Genomic DNA, 19,488 nt, shown 5'->3' with positions numbered 1-19,488 from the left:
AAATAAATATTTAAATATAACTATGAAATTTAGCATGTATAATTTTAAACTCACAGCAGAAAGTTTTAAAAATCAATGTAAATATAGGACAACTTGTTTAGGTAATACTGACAAAAAGATAATAACTACAATCCTAAAACCCTGAATGGTGTTGTCATTTTTCTATTTTGGTTTTATTTTGAAAAATTTTATTACTAATACAAATTTTTCTCTAATAAAAATAGATGATTGAATAGTTTAACCTTTTAAACATTCTGTTGAAATTAAATACATTCCCTAACCCTCGAAATTTTTCTAGTTCAGTTAATACAATTAACAATCACATTTTAATTGTTTATTTTCTACATATATTACAGTTGTGAACATAAATTCTTCAAAACTTTTTTCCATGGATCTGTCTCACAGTCCTGAGCAATTTCTTCAGTACCTCCTTCATCTCCTTATTTCGTAGACTGTAGATCAAAGGGTTGACAAGTGGTGTTAACACAGAATAGAACAAAGTCACAATTTTCTGCATGCCTGCTGGATTACCCGAGGTGGGACTCACATAGACAATCATGATGGAGCCATAGAAGAGAGACACCACAGCCAGATGGGAGCCACATGTGGAGAAAGTCTTTCTCCGGCCTTCTGCTGAGGGGACCCTGAGCACAGTTCTGATGACCAAGGTGTAGGAGCTCGTGATGAAGAGGAAGGTGGAGAAAATGAGAACTGAGTTATACAGGGCACAGATCATTTCAGTGGTGGGAGCTGGTGAACAGGACAGTTTTATAAGGGGACCTGGGTCACAAAGAAAGTGATCTATCTTATTGTCACAGCAAAATGGAAGCTGAGAGATTAAGTAAACAGGCAAGAGGAAGCACAAAAAGCCACACACCCAGCAGCAAGCTCCCATTCTGAAGCATTTCTGAACAGTCATGATGGTGGTGTAGTGCAGGGGCCTGCAGATCGCAAGGTACCTGTCAAAGGCCATTGCAGACAAGAAGAAAGTCTCAGTGGTACCCATGGAGAAGAAGAAGTAGAACTGCAGGAAGCAGCCAGAGAAAGAGATGGTTTTTTTCTCAGAGAAAAAGTTGGCTAGCATACTGGGGACAGTAGAGTTAATATAACACATCTCCAGGAAGGAAAAATTGGCAAGGAGGATGTACATTGGAGTTTGTAATCGATGGTCACATCTCACTGCACAGATAATGCACAGGTTTCCAATTAGTGTCGAGATGTATGTTCCAGAAAAGATTGAAATGAGGAGGATCTGAATATCCCATGTGCAAGAAAAACCTAAGAGAATGAATTTACTCACAGAGGCAGAGCAATTATTTATACTTATATTTGTATTTGTTTCTAAACCTGCCAAAAAAAAAAAAGGTTTGTAGATTAGAGGAGGTCTTATATACAATGATCCATTTAGGAAGAGGCCTTGAGTAGAGTCACATCTGTATTCATGCTGACAAATAGTAAACTACTATGACTCAAGCCGAGCTATTTTTATAACTTTCAAATGTACTTTGTCCTACTATAAACACACTAAACACAAAGTCTACAGAGACACTCTAAGGTATACAGTCAATTTTTTGGTTGAGCAAAAACCAAACCAAAACAAACAAACAAAAACTTCCTCCAAAATATAGCCTCTTTAATAAATGGTGCTGGAAAAATTAGGCTTCAACTTGCCAAAGATTAAACTAGGCCATGCACTAAACTAAAATCAAAATGGATTAAAGATCTAAATATTAAAATAGAAACTCGGAACCAGTTGGAACAGAGGTTAGGTAGAACCCTTGAAGACACTGGTGTAGGAAAAGATTTTATGAACAAAACTTCAGTTGCCCGTGAACTAGCACAAACAATCAACAAGTGGGATCTCTTCTTATTAAAAAGCTTCTGCACAGCAAGAGAAACCACCAGCAGTGTGAAGAGACAACCCACAATGTGGGAAAAAATCTTCACCTGCTCTTCCTCAGACAAAGGTCTACTATCTAGAATCTATAAAGAACTTAAAAAGATTAGACCTCCCAAATTTAAAGATCCAATATGAAAACGAGCATGTGAAATGAACAGACATTTCTCAGACAAAGAAGTAGAAATAGCAAATAAATACATGAAAAAATGTTCAACATCCCTGGTCATTCGAGAGATGCAAATGACAACAACGCTGAGATGCCACTTCACTCCAGAAAGAATGGTTGCTACCATGAAATCCACCAATAACAAATGCTGGCGGGGCTGTGGAGAAAGAGGAACCCTGCTCCACTGCTGGTGGGAGTGTAGACTGGTGCAACCACTGTGGAAATCAGTATGGAGATACCTCAAAGAACTAGGACTGGAAGTCCCATTTGACCCCACTATTCCACTGCTGAGGATCTTCCCCAAAGAATTAAAAGAATCATACCACAGTGATATATGTGCACCCATGTTCATAGCAGCACAGTTTGTAATAGCCAAAACTTGGAAACAGCCCAAATGCCCATCAACTGGAGACTGGATAAAGAAAATGTGGTCTTTTCATAAAATGGAGTACTACTCAGCCATAAAAAATGAGAAATTAGAGACATTTATAGCTAAGTGGATGCACATTGAGACGATACTCTTAAGTGAAATAAATAGGACACACATGTATAAATACTGAATAGTTTCTCTGGTGTGAGAAACTGAAAGTGTAAATAAGGACTAAATGTATAATAGGTAATGTGAAATAGGAAGAAAAGGGGCAAAGGGGAAGGAAGTGGTAGGGCTAGTGGAAAGGATAGAAGGGAATGGGATTAATATGAGAAAATGGAAAAATAGGAACAAAATCTTTGTAAATAAGGAGGAATGGAGGGGTTGAAGGGAGGGCTGGACAAGGGTGAAAAATAAGAACCAAGAGAGACTATATAAAGTTGCACATTTCCAATGATGAATGTCATTATATTGTATACCTGAAATGTACCAATGATTAGAATGAATAATTGATAATGTAAAATTGGAAGAAAAGGTCCAAAGGGGTAGTGGGAGGGGCAGGGGAAAGGAAAGAAGGAAAGGAAAAATGATGAGAAATGGAAAAAATGGAAATAAAGTCTTTGTAAATAGGGAAAGGTGGAGGGAATGAAGGGAAGGCTAGGAATGGGGAAAAAATAAGAACCAAGATGCATTATGTAAAGGTACAATTCCCAATGAGAAATGTAAATGTTGTATACCTAAAATGTACCAATGAAAGAATTTAATAAAAATGAAAAAAAAAACTTCCTCCAAAAAAACAAACCAAACAAACAAAAAACAAGTTTATATAAAGACCAACAATTTTAGGCCAAAAAATAAATGAGTAAGTTTTGAATTAATACAGTAAAAAGATAACCCAGGGTTTGTGATGTACAATGATATTAAAGAGATTGATCTCTTGTATTTTTTGCTCTATTTGTGACAGAAATAAATACCATAAAGTTGATTGGAGAACAATATTTTACTGTATTCATAGAATTTAAATATGTACTCAGGATGTCGTTTTAGTTTTGTTTGTGAGGCTAAGAGATCTATTTCTATATCAATTGTGGATAATTTTAAGTTAATATTTAGAATAAAATTTATGAATATTTTACAGAAGTTTCCACATATCAATTCATCTTTTCAATTAAAATGTACTGTTAAAATACTATTTGAACATTTTATAAACTCTTCACCATTATCATTACTTGAAATGCTTCCTAAAAAAAAAAGACCAAGATAAATGAATTTTTATCTCCAAAGACAATTGCTTATAAAGAGAAAATCACACAGTCATCATTTTAGATATAATGATAATTTTGAAAATATGGTATTGTTTATTCTTACCATCACTGATGAATCCTTTCAATAAAATTAATGTAAATTTGTGAGGTAAAGTATAATATTTAGTAAGCCTGTTCAATACATTGTAACTGGAATGGAAGGTGAGTGATCAGCATTTGGATGGTTTTTGTATGAAAAAAGTAAATAATCAAATTTTTTATCAAAACATAATGGTTCCAAGACCTTTGGTGATCTTTAAGACACTGTCAGGGCAGTTAGGTCAAAACAATTTTCATAACAGCATTAACAAGGTATTCATTCTTTTATTTTTCTTTATTAATAAATGGAGTTTTTTAAATTCTTTAAGTTTATCAGTAAATTTTAGGTATACAATATGATAGCATTCATCATTGGGAATTTTGAAATCTGCATGAAGTGTAATACCATAGCAGACTAATCAGAGAAATGAATACAATAATCTGTTTTACATTAAAACAAATAGTAATGTAGTGAGCTACATCCAGCACTCTATTTTTTATTTTGAGACAAAGTCTTGCTAAATTGATTAGGCTAGGCTCAGATTCACAATCCTCTGCTTCAGTGTCTCAGAGTGCTAGGTTTACAGGCCTGTGACACCAAGTCTGGCTAGTGTTTTTTTCTGACATACAGCCATTTCCCCATAAAAATATCATTTATGTTACTATATTCATAGTTAAATCATTGTTACTTTTAAAAATTAATATATAAACAAATTTTTTAGGTTTAATTTCTAAATGGGAAATATTAATGGCTGTCACTGACACAAACAAAAGCTATTTGATGTACTTGATAATTTATAAGATTATAAGAGGTCCTGAAACCCACACTTGAAGATAACTAACTATTCTAGATGAATCATACCCTTTAAAGAACAAATAAACCCTTTTTTAGCAAGTCTAAACAAATTGTAGTTTGGATAAAAGTTTCATATAATTCTTATTTCAGTTGTTCTTTAGTGTTGGTCCTACTTTATTTGCATGGTATAGTGGGTTTTATATGTCAATATTAAACGGATTTTGAAAAAAAAATCTTAATCTTAAGCAAAGAAAGCATAACCTCTTTCAATTCTGTATTTGGACATTATGGAATAATGAAGCCTCAGTTTGCAAAAATCTGTCAACCAATAAAATAATTATATTATTTTTGAATTGATTTTATTTCATTTAGTTTTTTATATAATAGAAAAAATATACGGTAAATTAAAAGCACTGTAAATTGATACCTATTATTAAATTCATCATGTGTTTATATGAAATCAAACACTTGGAACTTCTGAAAAACAGTTTTTTAAAGTTTTTTTTCCTTTTTTTTTGAAAAGAGAATAGAAGGAAAAGAATGGGAAAAAAAGCTTTTGTAAATAGGAGAGGAAGAAAATATGAAGGGAGAGGAAGGAGATAGGGAAAAAAGAATCAAGATATACCACGTACAGGTACAAATTCCTCATGATGAATCTTATCTTTATATGTACATCTAAAATGTACTAATAAAATTAATTTTTAAGAGCATAGTTTTTTAAAATAAGCATTGAAATTTGATAAGCAATAGTTTTGTGGGAAGTTTTCTAAACTAGGCCATTTTTATTCAAATTTTAATATGCTAATATATAATATCATGGGCAGATGCTATAGCCTGAGTGAATAGCAGACAATTTATTGTTGCTAGTCCACACATGTCCTTGGAATTTCTGTGTTTCTTTTGTTGATACTTTGGAGCTTTCATTCTTCAGGTTTTGCATTTCATGCTTGACTCACTGCTAATTTCTACATATTTGTGTAGGAGCTGTCTTTATCATCATGCCTATATATTTCTGTTTCATGTAGTTTCTTTCCTTAAGGGTGGGGTATATGTTTATGTGTGTGTGTAAACTTTTAAAAATTATTTTTATTTCTATATTTTATTCAACTTTGAATATATTTTATTCAGATTTACTTCAATTACTGCCTGGTGTATAGTTCCCTTACCTTATTCTGTTTTTACATATTAAATGATTATATGGAAATGAAATCCATATTTTATTTTTATATTTATTGGATAATTTTTAATAACATTTTCTTTCAAAAATTGTGTAAAATATATGGTATGCCTTTTTTCAAAAGGCAAAAAGTGTTAAAAATAGCCACTGATATATACAATAATTCTCATATTTGACATATACAAAAAATTTCCTCATAATACTCACAAACATAGTAAACATTGATAACAAACATTTAGAATTCATAAAAAGAACAGAAAATATAAAAGGGCATAGGAGAATACTGGTATTGGTATTATCACTTAAAATGTAAAACAAAGAAAACAAAAAAAGATTGATATAAATTTAATATAAACATTTCTGAGAGTCCAAATATGTCATAAATAATTCATAAAGAAATACACAAAGTCATTTAAAATAAAGACAAAGGACTCAGACTATCCAAAAGAGTGCTACAAGTTCATAATTAAAATAGAATATTATAGAAGAGTGGATAGTGTCAGTCAGTGCTGCTGTGCAGAGTGACTAATCATCCAGTGTATTCTACCAAAAAGCTACACATGGAAACACATTCTGTAATAACATTGTCCTTCACTAAAACTCAACTCTTTATATGATGTTGTTCTTCACTGTTTAGCTGAGATAAAATAGTGAAATATAAATCTAAGTTAAATGTTTGTCACTTACAAGTTATGTTAACTTTGATCATGTTCACAAAGTGTGTGCCTCCAAATTTGCAATCAAAATATGAATAAAATCTTGACTTCTAATCCCTAAAATTAACAGAAAGTAACAGGATGCACTATATTATTTGACATTTTACTAAAGGAATATATATATGGACTTTTATTTTCTGAAACTTTCCATTGACTTAGAGTCCAAACTCTATCATATTTTCTAGAATTCAAAGGGGAAAGTGATCCAGTAAACTTTTGAAGTAACATTTTTATAAGCTCTTGTTCAAAACCCATAGCTTTGATTTTGAAGAAGGAATGCATTTATAGTTCACATGCTACATGTTAGAATATAAAACTAGAATAAAATAGAAGAATGGTAATAGGGAAAATTTGTAACTTGTTAGTTACACCTTACCTGAAGATACATGAGGAATATCATAGAAATCTGTGTGGTTGAATGTAATCGTCCACATCAGGTTCCAGCTCTAGTCTCATGATATGTTATAGTGTTCCTAGGATTAGTGTGGACACTTGTGAACCATTGAAGAGTATTTTAGGAGCAAGAACATTATGAGATTAATAAATCAAGGCCAGATGTGGTGGCCCAAAATGGTAATCTCAGCTCTGGGTAGCTGAGACAGAAGGATCCCAAGTTTGAGCCCAGGATAGCTAACTTAGTGAGAATCTGTCTCAAAATAAAAAATGAAAACGGAGCTGGAACTGGAGAAGATTTTCAGTTTGACATCTCTGGATTCAATCCTCAGTAGAATAATAAACAAATAAATGAAAAAAATCTAACATAGAAATGGCTGTGTTTGCTAATATAAGTGGATAAGGCAACCAGCTTCTTGATAATTAGAAAAAAAATCATGAGTCCTCATTGTCAAGATTGAAACAAAGGAACCATTGAAATAGGAGATCTTTACCTTTTGTGATGACCATCTCTAGGAAGCAATCTCTAGAGAGGTAATTTATAACATAGTTTTTAATGAACATGATCTTCTGTTCAGCAATTTACTCATTGTGTTGAAATTTGTTTATTTATTTTTTATGTTTCTTCATTAAGATTCCTATATGAACTATTTTTAATGATTCCATAATTATTACCAGGAACTGCCTGGTATTCAGTTAGATATTGTATTGTGATTTACTTTACATTTCCTATCACTCTTTTACTCATATTTTAAAAAACTGTTCTAGATAATACTGTAATGACTACCTTTGCCTGAATAGCTATTATTTTCCTATTAGTTTATGAATAGTTCAAAAATTTTAAGTTTGGTGCTCGCTTTGGCAGCACATATACTAAAAATTATCAGTTTGAATTCAGAATAGCCAGATATACAACTGTATAGTTTCACAATTGAAGGAAAATATTTTAGTTTCATCACATCAAAACTAGGTGTCAGTTTTTTGTTTTAATAAGTATAACATTATATCTTAATGCTTCTTTAATTTTAACTTCTTTATTTTAAACTAAGACTGAATTGTTAAAAATCATGTAAATATTTTTTGTGAAAAATTTTGTGAATTTTCTCTGTGTTCTTCATTGTTTAGGGAACATTTAATTAATTTATTTTGTGTAGGTATTGAGATTTTGTTTTTTGCATGAAAGTATTTTCCCAAATTCATTTTCTCTAGGATTTATCCTTATTAAAACCTAAATAGCTACTTTGTTAGCAAAATATGTCAGTATTCTTTTTCTGATTTTGTAGTTGAAAAATAAGTTTTTGTCTTAGAATATAATTACATTCTACTTGCTCTGAAACTATCATGCTGGCTTTATTTCAGATTTTTACACATTTTTTATTAAAGGATTCTTCATTTGACATAATGAAAAAACAGAATCAAATGAAATGATTTGGCCACCCTCATGTTTGGTGTTTTAAGAAAGTGGAAAGCAATTTTCTTTCTGGCAATAAAAGGAAAGTTGTGATTCTGGCAAAGAAAGTTGGTTCCAAGCTTGCAGTAATGTCTTTGGGGTATAGAGTAGCAGAGAAGTTACGCTCTAGAATATTTAACCCTATTTAACACTCCTCTCTATGAAATTTGATGAAAATCACCATCTTAATTTCACCTTCTGTGCATTACTGTTGCAGAATTCCAATAGACAGGAGTGACCAATGATATTTAGCAGGATTTATTTCAGGTTAAATGTGTACACCAGTTCAACAGACTCCTATCCAAAGGAAGAACACTGAACAAAGATAAGCTCCAGCTTTCATACATTTTGTCAAAGGGGGTGGTTTTCTAGTGATGTAGCAGGTGGGTTTACCAGAACAGGATAAGGGCAGACAATTTTATTACTTTGCTCTGAAAGAAGACAGTGTCTTATGAATCATATGAGACTATAGTATCATAAACTTTGCTTACAGGTCCTAATTGTTAATTTTATCTGTACCAGAACAGCCACATGGGACATGGTGAGGGGGGATGGGTGAAGACTTCCCAAGGCTGGGAAGGACTTGTCCCCCACCCCTTGATGCTTTCTATAACAAGTTTTAATAGAGAGCATCATCTTTATCATTATTATTATCATCGATTTTGTCATGAGGGGGTGCTCAGTGCGAACCTACTGAGCAGAGGTAGTTACTTGGTTAAGGCCATCAGTTGAGTGGTGGTGTCCCTGTCTATCAGAGTCTCTATGGCAGACTGAATGTTTTTGACAAATAGTGCTAAGAAGCAAGGGAGAATTATAACAACAAAGATATGAAACTTATGTTGTTATTGTGACTTTATGTTTTTCCTTAACCTTTGGCCGTGCATAGACTGGTCAGCTTGCAGAGTGACCAGAGCAGGGCTGTTGTTTCCTCAGGCATCTGCTGTGCCTAGACCAGTCAGATTCTAGGGAGACTAGAGCAGGGCTGTCATTTTCAGTGCTGTGCTGCTGTCATTGAAGGATCAGCTGGTTCAGGTGGCCTGGATCCTGCTGGTTGGTCTACTTGTCTTGGGCAACTGGCTTTAGCAGACTGTGGTAGATCTAAGATGCAATTCTTCCAACTTTAACACCAGTGGGGCGGACAGGATTACAGTATAGGCCCTAGAGTTGGATTTTATTATTTTATTTTTTGACCCAAAGTCTCCAGGTTTGAATGAGTATACAGGGCCTGTTAAGCTTATGGACATTTTTTTTTTGTACTGAGCTATGAATATCTTGTATGGCCAATTTTAAACCCTGTATTTATTTCCACAAGGTCAACATTTTCCTAGTTTACAAAAATTACCCTTAATTTGACCTACAATATGGGGGGGGGGTAAGCTGGCCAAATAAAATATCATAAAAGGATTATCTAATTTGTTTGTGTACTGAACTTGGAAGAGGATCATGGGCAGGATTTAATCCCACCACAAATAGGCTTCTTGGCAATAATTGTTTTAGTAATTGTTTAAGTGTCCAGTTCATGCATTCCTTTTCTGAGCTCTGTGGTTAATAATCCATGTGCAGTTTTCAATTTATTTTTAACCTTTGTGTAATTCAATCTATCTCAGCTGCAAATGCTGGTCCATTGTTTGGCCTCAGGGTTAAGAGCAGCTTCAATCTTGGGAAGACGTCTTTTAGCAGTACCTTGGTTACTTCTGGTTTTTCTGTCCAGGTAGGGAAGGCCTCCACTCACCATGAGAAAGTGGAAACAAATAACAAGTGTTGGTAGCCTCCTGCTTGAGGCAGTTCAGTGAAATCTACATCCAAATTTTCACAAGTAACAGCACCTACCTCCTGGATTCCTGAGGGCTGGCTGGGCCCTTTTCTCAGATTGTTCTGCACATAGATCAAGCTTTATTCACAGACTGCTTGGATGATGACTGTGAGCTGCGGCACATAGCAGTGACAGCTCAGCATGGTCTCCAGTGCTGTTTTACCCATATGTGTCACTTAAAGGACTTGTCTTACAAACCTGGGGGCCAACATCTCAGGGATAGCCAATTCTTCGCTAGAGAATTTCCACCAACCCCCTTTTACATATTCTCCAGTTTCCTGGGCAAACCAGTCTTTCTTTTGATGAATAATTTGGGGTCTCCAAAAGGAAGGTTTTGGGATGAGCAGCATAGCAAGGGCTCCCTTTTGTGGGGCTGTCACAGTAGTTCACATTGCTTCTCAGTCTTCTTTTTAATTTCCTCTAGCTTTCAGTCTTCTAGTCTTTTGGTACCCCCTGCAGTGCATAATGGCTACCTTCTTGGAAGACCACACAACATCTAGGAGCTGTAAAATCTCCTCTCTCTATTTTTTTTCTCCAGCCATTAGGAGCCCCCTTTCTTTATACATGGCTCTGTGGACAAGTAATGTAGTATATGCATATTTAGAGTCAATGTAGATGTTAGTCACTTTGTCCTTTTCCAGTAGAAGAGCCCATGTCAAGGCTATCAGTTCTGTATTTTGGGCTGAAGTCCCAGTAGGCAAAGGTTAAGAATCTATCACAGAGTACAATGTCACAATTCAATACCCTGCCCAGGTCCTTCCCAGTATAAAATTACTCCTATCTGTGAAGTATTCAGCATTTTGGTCTCTAAGGGGATGATCTGTGAGACCTCCCCAGCTCAAGAATATTTTATCAATAGTATCTGAACAGTTAAGAAGGGGAGTACCCAGTTCGACTGGAAGCAGAGTAGCTGGGTTAAGGGTATTTACAATTTCTAGGGTTATGCAGGGATTTTCACATAGAAACTCCTGATACCGGGTCATCCTTGAGTTTGATAGTCAGTGGTGCCCCTCTGGTCCATTAAGGTTATAATCGAATGTGGCACTCAGTAAATTGCTGTTCCAGAGTCAGCTTGTCACCTTCCTATGTCAGCAGGGGAGCAGCAGCAAGGATTTTAAAGCATGGAGGCCACCCCAAGGGCACAGCCTCTATTTGTTTTGACAAGTACACCACTGGACAGTGCCAGGATCCTATAATCTATGTCAGGACCCCTATGACCATTCCCTTTCATTGTAGATGTACAGGAAACAAGGCTTAGTTATGTCTGGCAGCCCTAGGGCTGGAGATTAGTTTAAGGTTTCTTTGACTATTTGAATGCCCTCTCCTATTTAGCTTCCCAGAGAAAGGGATCTTTTTACCCCTCTTTGGTAGTGTCATATAAAGGTTTAGCCATGAGTGGGAAGTTAGGAATGCAGACCTGGAAGAAATCTGCTGCCCCTCTCTTATCTGGCATCTTGTAGTCAGGTTTGGGAGGGCACAGACAGCTTGTTTTCACTCAGGTCCCAGTTATGTTCCCCTTTTGTTATTATAAAATGCTGATATTTAACTTTTTGTTGGGAAATTTGGCCTTTTTTTCTTAGACATCTTATATCTGGCCTTCCAGAGCAAGTGAAGAAGATATCTGGTTCCTTGGAGACAGTCCTCACAAGAGGGGCCTGCAAAAAGATCATCTACCTATTGTAATAAAACACAGTCACTTCCTAGTTTATAAAAGGCCTTGAAATCAGTGGCCAATTCTTCCCTGAAGACCACAGGGGACTTCTTAAACCCCTGGGGAAGCCTAGTCTAACTGAGCTATTATTTTATGCCAGTAACTGTCCTCCCATTGAAATGCAAATATGGGTTGATTGATTGGTGCCAAGTAGAGACACAAAAAGGTGTCTTTCAAGTCCAGGCAAGTGAACCAGGCAGCACTTGCTGGGATGAGTTCCACTAGTGCATATGGGTTTGGCACAGTTGGGTGTATGGTTTCAGTACAAAAATTTACAGCACAAAAATCTTGTTCTGGGCTATATTTATTAGACCATGGTTTACATGCCAGAAAAAGTGGGGTGTTCCAAGAAAACTAGCATTTGACCAGGATTCTATTTTCCATAAGTCTCTTCAAGTGTCCCTGGATGCCTTGTATAGCTTTCCAGGGTAGGAGATATTGGCAAATTCACATAGGAGTTACCCCTGGTCTTAGTTCCAGTGCTACTGGAGCTTGATTTACAGCTAGTTCAGGTGGGTTATCTTCAGCACATACTCTGGGAACTGTCAATCCATACAGTTCATTTCTTGGCTAGGGTAGCTTGTCAGAGTACAGTCTTTATTCCTCAGCCTGTGGGACAGTGAGGGTTAACACTATAGCCTCCAGGTAGGGCAGATTTAAAGTCATTTTTACTTGTGGCCCAAAAGCAATTTGGGCTTATAACTTATGAAGTAAATCTATTCCCACTAAGGGTATTGGGTAGTTTGGAAGGTATAGGAACTCATGTTGGTACTCCCTTCTCCCTATAACACACCTCTTGGCCTGAAAAAATGGCCTCTTCTATGGAACTTCAGTGACTCTAACAATAATCATATGGGTTTTTGGACAATGGCCCAATGGAATATATCACAACAGAATGTTCAGCTCCACTCTCTACCATAAAGTGCATCAATCAGTCTCTTACAGTCATCATGACCATAGGCTCTTGGAGGCCCAAAGAGATGGAGCCCAATCTGACCTTGTCCTCATAAGCTTTGGCTCCTGAAAGCCCAATTAGATCAGCACCTTGCTCCCTCTGGTAGTGCCCTTTTGTGGAGGGGTCCTCTATCTTGTACTCTCCCTCAAGTTTCTTATCTTTTTCTAGATATTCATCCTTCCAATCCCCAAACTTTCTACATCTTAAACACTGATTCCGTGCTAGTTTCTGATGGTTCCTGGGTTTTTGTCCAGGCTGATCTTTACCTTGTTTCCTTTCATGTCCTCATTCTTTTATGTCCTCTACCCTTTTCTCTGAAAGTGCTTCCACCAGCAGATTGCCTTTTCTTAAAGTCTCCAGTTAGCCTCCTGGTTTACTTCCTGATCATGATTAACATACACCTCAGTGGCCACTTCTATGAGCTGAGTAGCATCCATATTAACAAAACTTTCTAACTTTTGTAGTTTTTGCTTGATGTCTTTCTGTTCCTGTCCCACCAAGGCAGCATTTACCATGTGCTGATTCTCATCAGCCTCAAGATTAAAGGAAGTAGACACCCTGGTCATTGGCCACCTCCAGTTATCTCCCTAGGGTTATCATCCTATGTACCTACCTGCCCAATTTTCCCCATCAGTGGTTCCTTTTGCTTACCACTCCACATCAAGGGAGGGCCAATCAACTTCATAAAGAATTTTCAACCTCTAGGAGGGGTCATATTTACTCTATAGTCCCCCATATAGTCTTTTAAAAAGTTTATTTAAACATACTTTCTATGGGGTAGGTTTTGATGTTTTTTTCTCATATCTATTCTGTTGTGACATGAATCATTTTCTCAAGCATTTTTGATTTAGAAACAATATAAGCTCCATTAAATTAATAAGCAACCATACATATTCTTGAGTCCTTTGAGCAACAAGGAGCTTCGGGAAGGAACAGCATGGGCTTTCACCAAACCAGGAACCAAACATATGTATTTTCTTTGATAAATCACTTCTGCATGTTTTCTTTTGACATTTGTAAGCTTTCCAGTCTTGCCATCATCTCTCTTTTATCTTTTTACAGGACAAAACTTTTTATTTTAAAATATTATTTCATATCAAAAGTGTATTTCTTGTACTTATAGTCTTTATAATATTTTCCTCCATCTCATTTACTGGGGTGTAGCTGCTTGGATTTTAAAGTGTTACTTTTTTTCTGTTCTCAGATTGTTACAGCTTAAATTTGACTGGCTGCCTATAGACTTCTAAATAATCTTGAATTAGCATTCTTATCAATGGAGAGCAGAGAGGAGAACAAGTTAACCTTATATTTACAATTCAAGAATTTGTTTTAAGCACACCAATTAAACAAAAACGTCAACTCAAATTAAAAACCAAAAGTACATTTATCAATGAGACAAAATTTAAGACCTCGTCTGCAGTGTGGAGCCCGCTCCATCCTGCCCTCGCTTAGCCAAGTAGGTGCCGGCAGACCCCCACCCACCTCTGGCCTCCTGGCTTTGCTGCTACCTGGTTCCACACTACTGAGGTACAGGGGTTATAAAGGCCATTGTCCTGAGCTCCAAAAGATAGAGGAGAAGTGAACAACAGAAAGAGGGCCTCTCTCAGGCTCCTTGATGAAAACCGAAGCTCACTGGAAATGTGAAGAGAATCTCTGCAATAAAGCCACACCAGTAAGTTGGAGGGATCATCACCTCCCATCTGAATCTGAACTATCTTCAGGGGAAGGGTAGTTGGAACCTGCAGTAGAACCTTGAAGAATTCAACCCTGTGGTAGGACAGGGAGCTCATCTTGGGACTTGAAGCTAGAAATCTGCCTGAATCTCATGGGTTTACTACTGGCTTGCTGAGACTCATTGACTTATATTGGCACACTGCTGCCCACATTGTCTATTATGACAGCAGAGAAATACCCTGAAGGAGGCCCTTCATTTTTCTTTTTTATTTGCTATTTGCAAATTTATTATTTTTTTGCTCTTATTTTAAATTTTAAATTTTATTTTTTTTCTTTTTCTACTCTATTACATTTTTTATTTTTCTCTTCATTTTCTCTTTCTTTTCTTTTTTCTTTCTCCCCCTCCCCCCCCACTATCCCACATTGTTCTTCATCTACCTCTTTGTTCCTGTTCTGGTCCTAATTAAGATTTCTTCTTTAGTTTTCTTTTCTTCTCTTTTTCCTTCTCTCAATTGTCACTAGTTTTAAGGGAAAGTAAATACAGTTTCTAGCCTCCCTATTGCAGTTATGTTGTTCTGTTCTTATCTTTGTTCTTTCATTCTGTCTTTTCCTCTTGTCTTCAGCAGTTTCTTAGAGTTTGTGTAATCTTCCTGTGTCCTCTGGCATCACTGCTAACCTTCCCTTATCCTTCTACCTATCAATCCCACCCTCCCCAACTCCTTCTAACTCCCCATCCCAAAGGGTAAAGTTGCTATATTGAAGAGGTTATTCACTTTAAACATATGTTGGGTTGGTCCTCCATTTCAATTCACACAGTTAAAGGTGATAGATTAATAACTACTACAAATTCTCATTTTCTAAGCTGTGCTTGATGCTATGGTGTTGCTAATTGTATCACTTGGGCTAAGGTGTTGTGATTGATCTAATCAGTTCTCCTTTCTGATATAATGAAAATGAGATAGCCTCAGAGTCATTAGAGACTCAAAACCTAAAGACCAGATATGTCTGGAAGACACCAATGAGAAGCAATCATTCCATAAGTGTTCTAAATACAAGCAACAAAGATGCTTACAATAAGCAATTTCGAAGTATCAACTCAGGAATTAAACCAAGGACAGTACCAAAAACAAAAATGAGAAGACATTTAAGCAAGGCACAAATTCAGACTTCCACCCCACAAAAAGCAAATTCTGGAGGAAATGATGTGGAAAACTCTGATAATCAACCACCTGGACACCCTGAACTGATAGCACAGGAAGTAACAAAACAGATGAATGAGGCTCTAAAAAAATTCAAAACAGAAGTAATTTCCCAGATAACTACAGAGATGGTGAGCAGAGTGAAAGACATGATTAGAGGCTCTAGAAAAGAAACAGATAAAAAATAGACAAGCTCAGAACCATGCTGGAAGCCATGATTGCCCAGCATAAGAAAGAAATGGGAACCATGATGGCCCACCATAAGAAAGAAATGAAATCCATGAAACAGATTCAAGCAGATATCCAGGAGATTAAAAACTCCATTAAAAATCTTCACAGCAGATTTAGGGAATGTGAATATAGAATATCAGATATAGAAGACAGGATTGAGTTTAATGACCATGAAAACAAAGATTTCTTAAAAATAGTAAGGGACCATGAGAAATCAAGTCAGCAGCTGCTAAATGATGTGAAAAAGAATAACATAAGACTGATAGGAGTCCATGAAAATTCAGGAGAAAGAACAAATGACATAAAAAAACTGTTCACAGAAGTAATAATAGAAAACTTCCCAGACATAGAGAATTGGGCATACAGATAAGTGAGGCATATAGAACTCCAAGTAGCCACAATAAAAAAATCTACACCTAGACATATAATAGCCAAGATCCCATAAACACAACAGAAAAACAAATTGAAACAAGCAGTTAGAAAATAGAAACAAATCACCTACAAAGGAAAGCCCATCAGAATCACAGCAGGCTTCTCAACACAAACCCTCAAGTCAAGCAGAGTCTGGCGTGAAGTATTTCAAGCCCTAAAAGAAAATTACTTCCAACCTAGACTTTTGTATCCTGTAAAATTATCTTTCAAAATTGATGAGGAAATTAGATAATTCCATGACAAAGAACACCTGAGAAATTTCATGAACACCAAACCAGCACTCCAATTCTAAAATATCCTAGAAAAAGACAATGAAGATCACAATTCCATGAGGCACAACAGAGTGAAGCCACCAGACAAGGCAAGAAACTAAAGGGAAAGGGGGGAAAATAAAAAAAGAGGCAACAACAGTAAAATATCATGACAAGGATGAGACAATATCCATAAATTATACACATCAACCTTAATGGTCTCAATTCACCAATCAAAAGAAATAGACTGGCAGAATGGATTAAGAAGCAAAATCCAACAATATGCTGTATACAAGAAACAAACCTAACTCAAAAAGAAATTCATAGACTGAAAGTAAAAGGATGGAAACCAGGTTTCCATGTGACAGGAATCCAGAAAAAAGCAGTAATAGCAATCTTATTTGCAGACAAAATAGATTTCAAACCAAAACTAATTAAGAGAGACAAAGATGGTCACTACATCCTTGTAGTGACTGAAGCAAACAATCCAAGAGGAAGAGATGACAATCATAAATATATATGCACCAAATGCAAATGGCCCCAACATACAAAACAAATATTAGTGGACATGAAAAACCAAATAAGCACTAGTACAATAGTACCGGGGGAACTCAATACTCCTCTATCACAAATAGACAGATCATCTAGACAAAAAATCAACAATGAAATTCTAGAACTGAACCAAGCTATTGAACAAATGGACTTCAGAGATGTTTACATAGTGTTCCACATCATAAACTCAGAATATACATTCTTTTCGGCTGCACATCGGTCATTCTCCAAAATACACCACATGCTCATAGCACATGTTTAAGTGAATGCAAAAGAATTGAAGTTACCCCCCACATATTGTCAGACCATAGTGCAATAAAACTGGAGATCAATAACATAAGAAAGCGCAAAATCCCCCACAAACACATGGAAATTAAACAACACTCTCCTGAACAACCAATGGGTCACAGAGGAAATTAAAGAAGAAATTAGACAGTTTCTACAAGTAAATGATAATGCCAGTACAACATACAGGAATCTGTGGAACTCAATGAAAGCAGTTTTACCAGGGAAATTCATAGCAGTGAATGCCTGTATTAGGAAAACAGAAATAACTCAAATAAACAACCTAATGCAAAACCTCAAACTTCTAGAAAAAGAACAGCATAATAAACCCAAAGCTCCTACAAGACAAGAAATTATAAATATCAGAGAAGAAATCAATGCAATGGAGACTGAAAGAATGGTACAAAAAAAATCAATGAATCAAAGATTTGGTTTTTTGAAAGAATTAATAAAGTTTATAAACTTTTAGTCAACCTTATCAAACAAAGGAAATTAAAGGCTCAAATCCATTCAATTAACAAAGAAAAAAGGTGAAGTCACAACAGACCCAGCAGAAATCCAGAGGATCTTCAATACCTACATGGAGAACCTGTATTCTAATAAAATGGAAAACACAGAAGAAATGGACAGATTCCTAGATACATACAATTTGACAAAGTTAAATGAAGAAGATATAGAAATTCTAAACACCCCAATGACAATGAGTGAAACTGAAAATGTAATAAAAATTTACCAACAAAGAAAAGTCCAGGTCCTGATGGCTTCACTGCTGAATTCTAGAAGTCATTTAAAGAAGAACTATCGCCATTACTTTTTAAACTCATCAAAGAAATTGAAAGGGAAGCATACTTCCGAATTCATTCCAGGAAGCAAGTGTTACTTTGATTCCAAAACCAGGGAAAGACCCAACCCAAAAAGAGAACTACAGGCCAATCTCCCTCATGAACATAGATGCAAAAATCCTCAGCAAGATACTGGCAAACAGAATACAGAGAGTCATCAAGAAGATCATACACCCTGACCAAGTCGGATTTATCCCAGGGATGCAAGGATGGTTCAACATTCGAAAATCAATAAATGTAGTACACTATATTAACAGAGTCAAGGACCAAAATTATGTGATAATCTCAATAGATGCAGAAAAGGCATTTGACAAAATCCAATACCCATTCATGATAAAAATGCTACAGAAAATTGGAATAGAAGGTCTTTATCTCAACCAGATTAAGACTATTTATGAAAAACCAACAGCCAACATCATACTAAATGGTCAAAAAATGAAAACTTTCATGCTAAAATCAGGAACAAGACAAGCACGCCCACTATCACCACTCCTGTTCAATATAGTTCTGGAAACAGTAGCCGCAGCAATTAGAATAGAGAAAGAAATAAAAGGAATAAAGATAGGAAAGGAAGAAATTAAACTGTCATTATTTGCTGATGATATGATATTTTACATAAAAGACCCAAAAAACTCCGCCAAAAGACTTCTAGACTTAATTGACAGATTCATTAGAGTAGCTGGATATAAGGTGAACACAAAAAATAGTAGCTTTCTTGTACACAAATAACACATTCACTGAGAGAGAAATTAGGGAAACAATTCCTTTTACAATATCATCCAAAAGAATGAAACATCTAGGAGTCAATCTAACAAAGGAAGCAAGAACTCTCTACACTGAAAACTACAGCACTCTGAAAAAAGAGATCAAAGATGATATAAGAAAATGGAAAGACATCCCTTGTTCCTGGGTAGGAAGAACCAATATAGTCAAAATGGCCAAATTTCCAAAACTATTGTATAGATTTAATGCAATCCCAATTGAAATTCCAACAATATACTTCACAGAACTAGAGAAAACAATCCAAAAATTCATTTGGAACCAGAAGAGACCTAGAATAGCAAAAGCAATTCTAGGTGACAGAAACATGGCAGGGGCTAACACAATCACCAACTTGAAACTATACTACAAAGCTACTGTGATAAATACAGCATGGTACTGGAAAAGAAACATACCTGAGGATCAGTGGCATAGATTAGAAGAGGCAGAAACAACTTCAGATATACTCAGCC

The 19,488-nt window shown here is 35.7% G+C and overlaps 1 protein-coding gene across 1 annotated transcript; it reads right to left on the bottom strand.

The window, feature by feature from the left end:
* Window positions 1-373: 373 nt before the first annotated feature.
* LOC101707194 (olfactory receptor 11H6) lies at window positions 374-13,356 on the bottom strand. Its single transcript, XM_021244525.1, has 3 exons — window positions 13,190-13,356; window positions 7,141-7,188; window positions 374-1,310 (listed from the first exon to the last, which is right to left on the bottom strand). Exons 1-3 carry the CDS (start codon window positions 13,354-13,356, stop codon window positions 374-376), a joined length of 1,152 nt encoding a protein of 383 aa, XP_021100184.1.
* Window positions 13,357-19,488: the final 6,132 nt, after the last annotated feature.

This window comes from Heterocephalus glaber, unplaced genomic scaffold, assembly GCF_053883595.1.
Source record: "Heterocephalus glaber isolate CG9 unplaced genomic scaffold, H.glaber_assembly_v1.0 deba00001662, whole genome shotgun sequence".
Classification (NCBI taxonomy): domain Eukaryota; kingdom Metazoa; phylum Chordata; class Mammalia; order Rodentia; family Bathyergidae; genus Heterocephalus; species Heterocephalus glaber.
The sequence above is the reverse complement of the archived record's forward strand: the minus strand, read 5'-3'. Positions and strand labels throughout refer to the sequence as shown.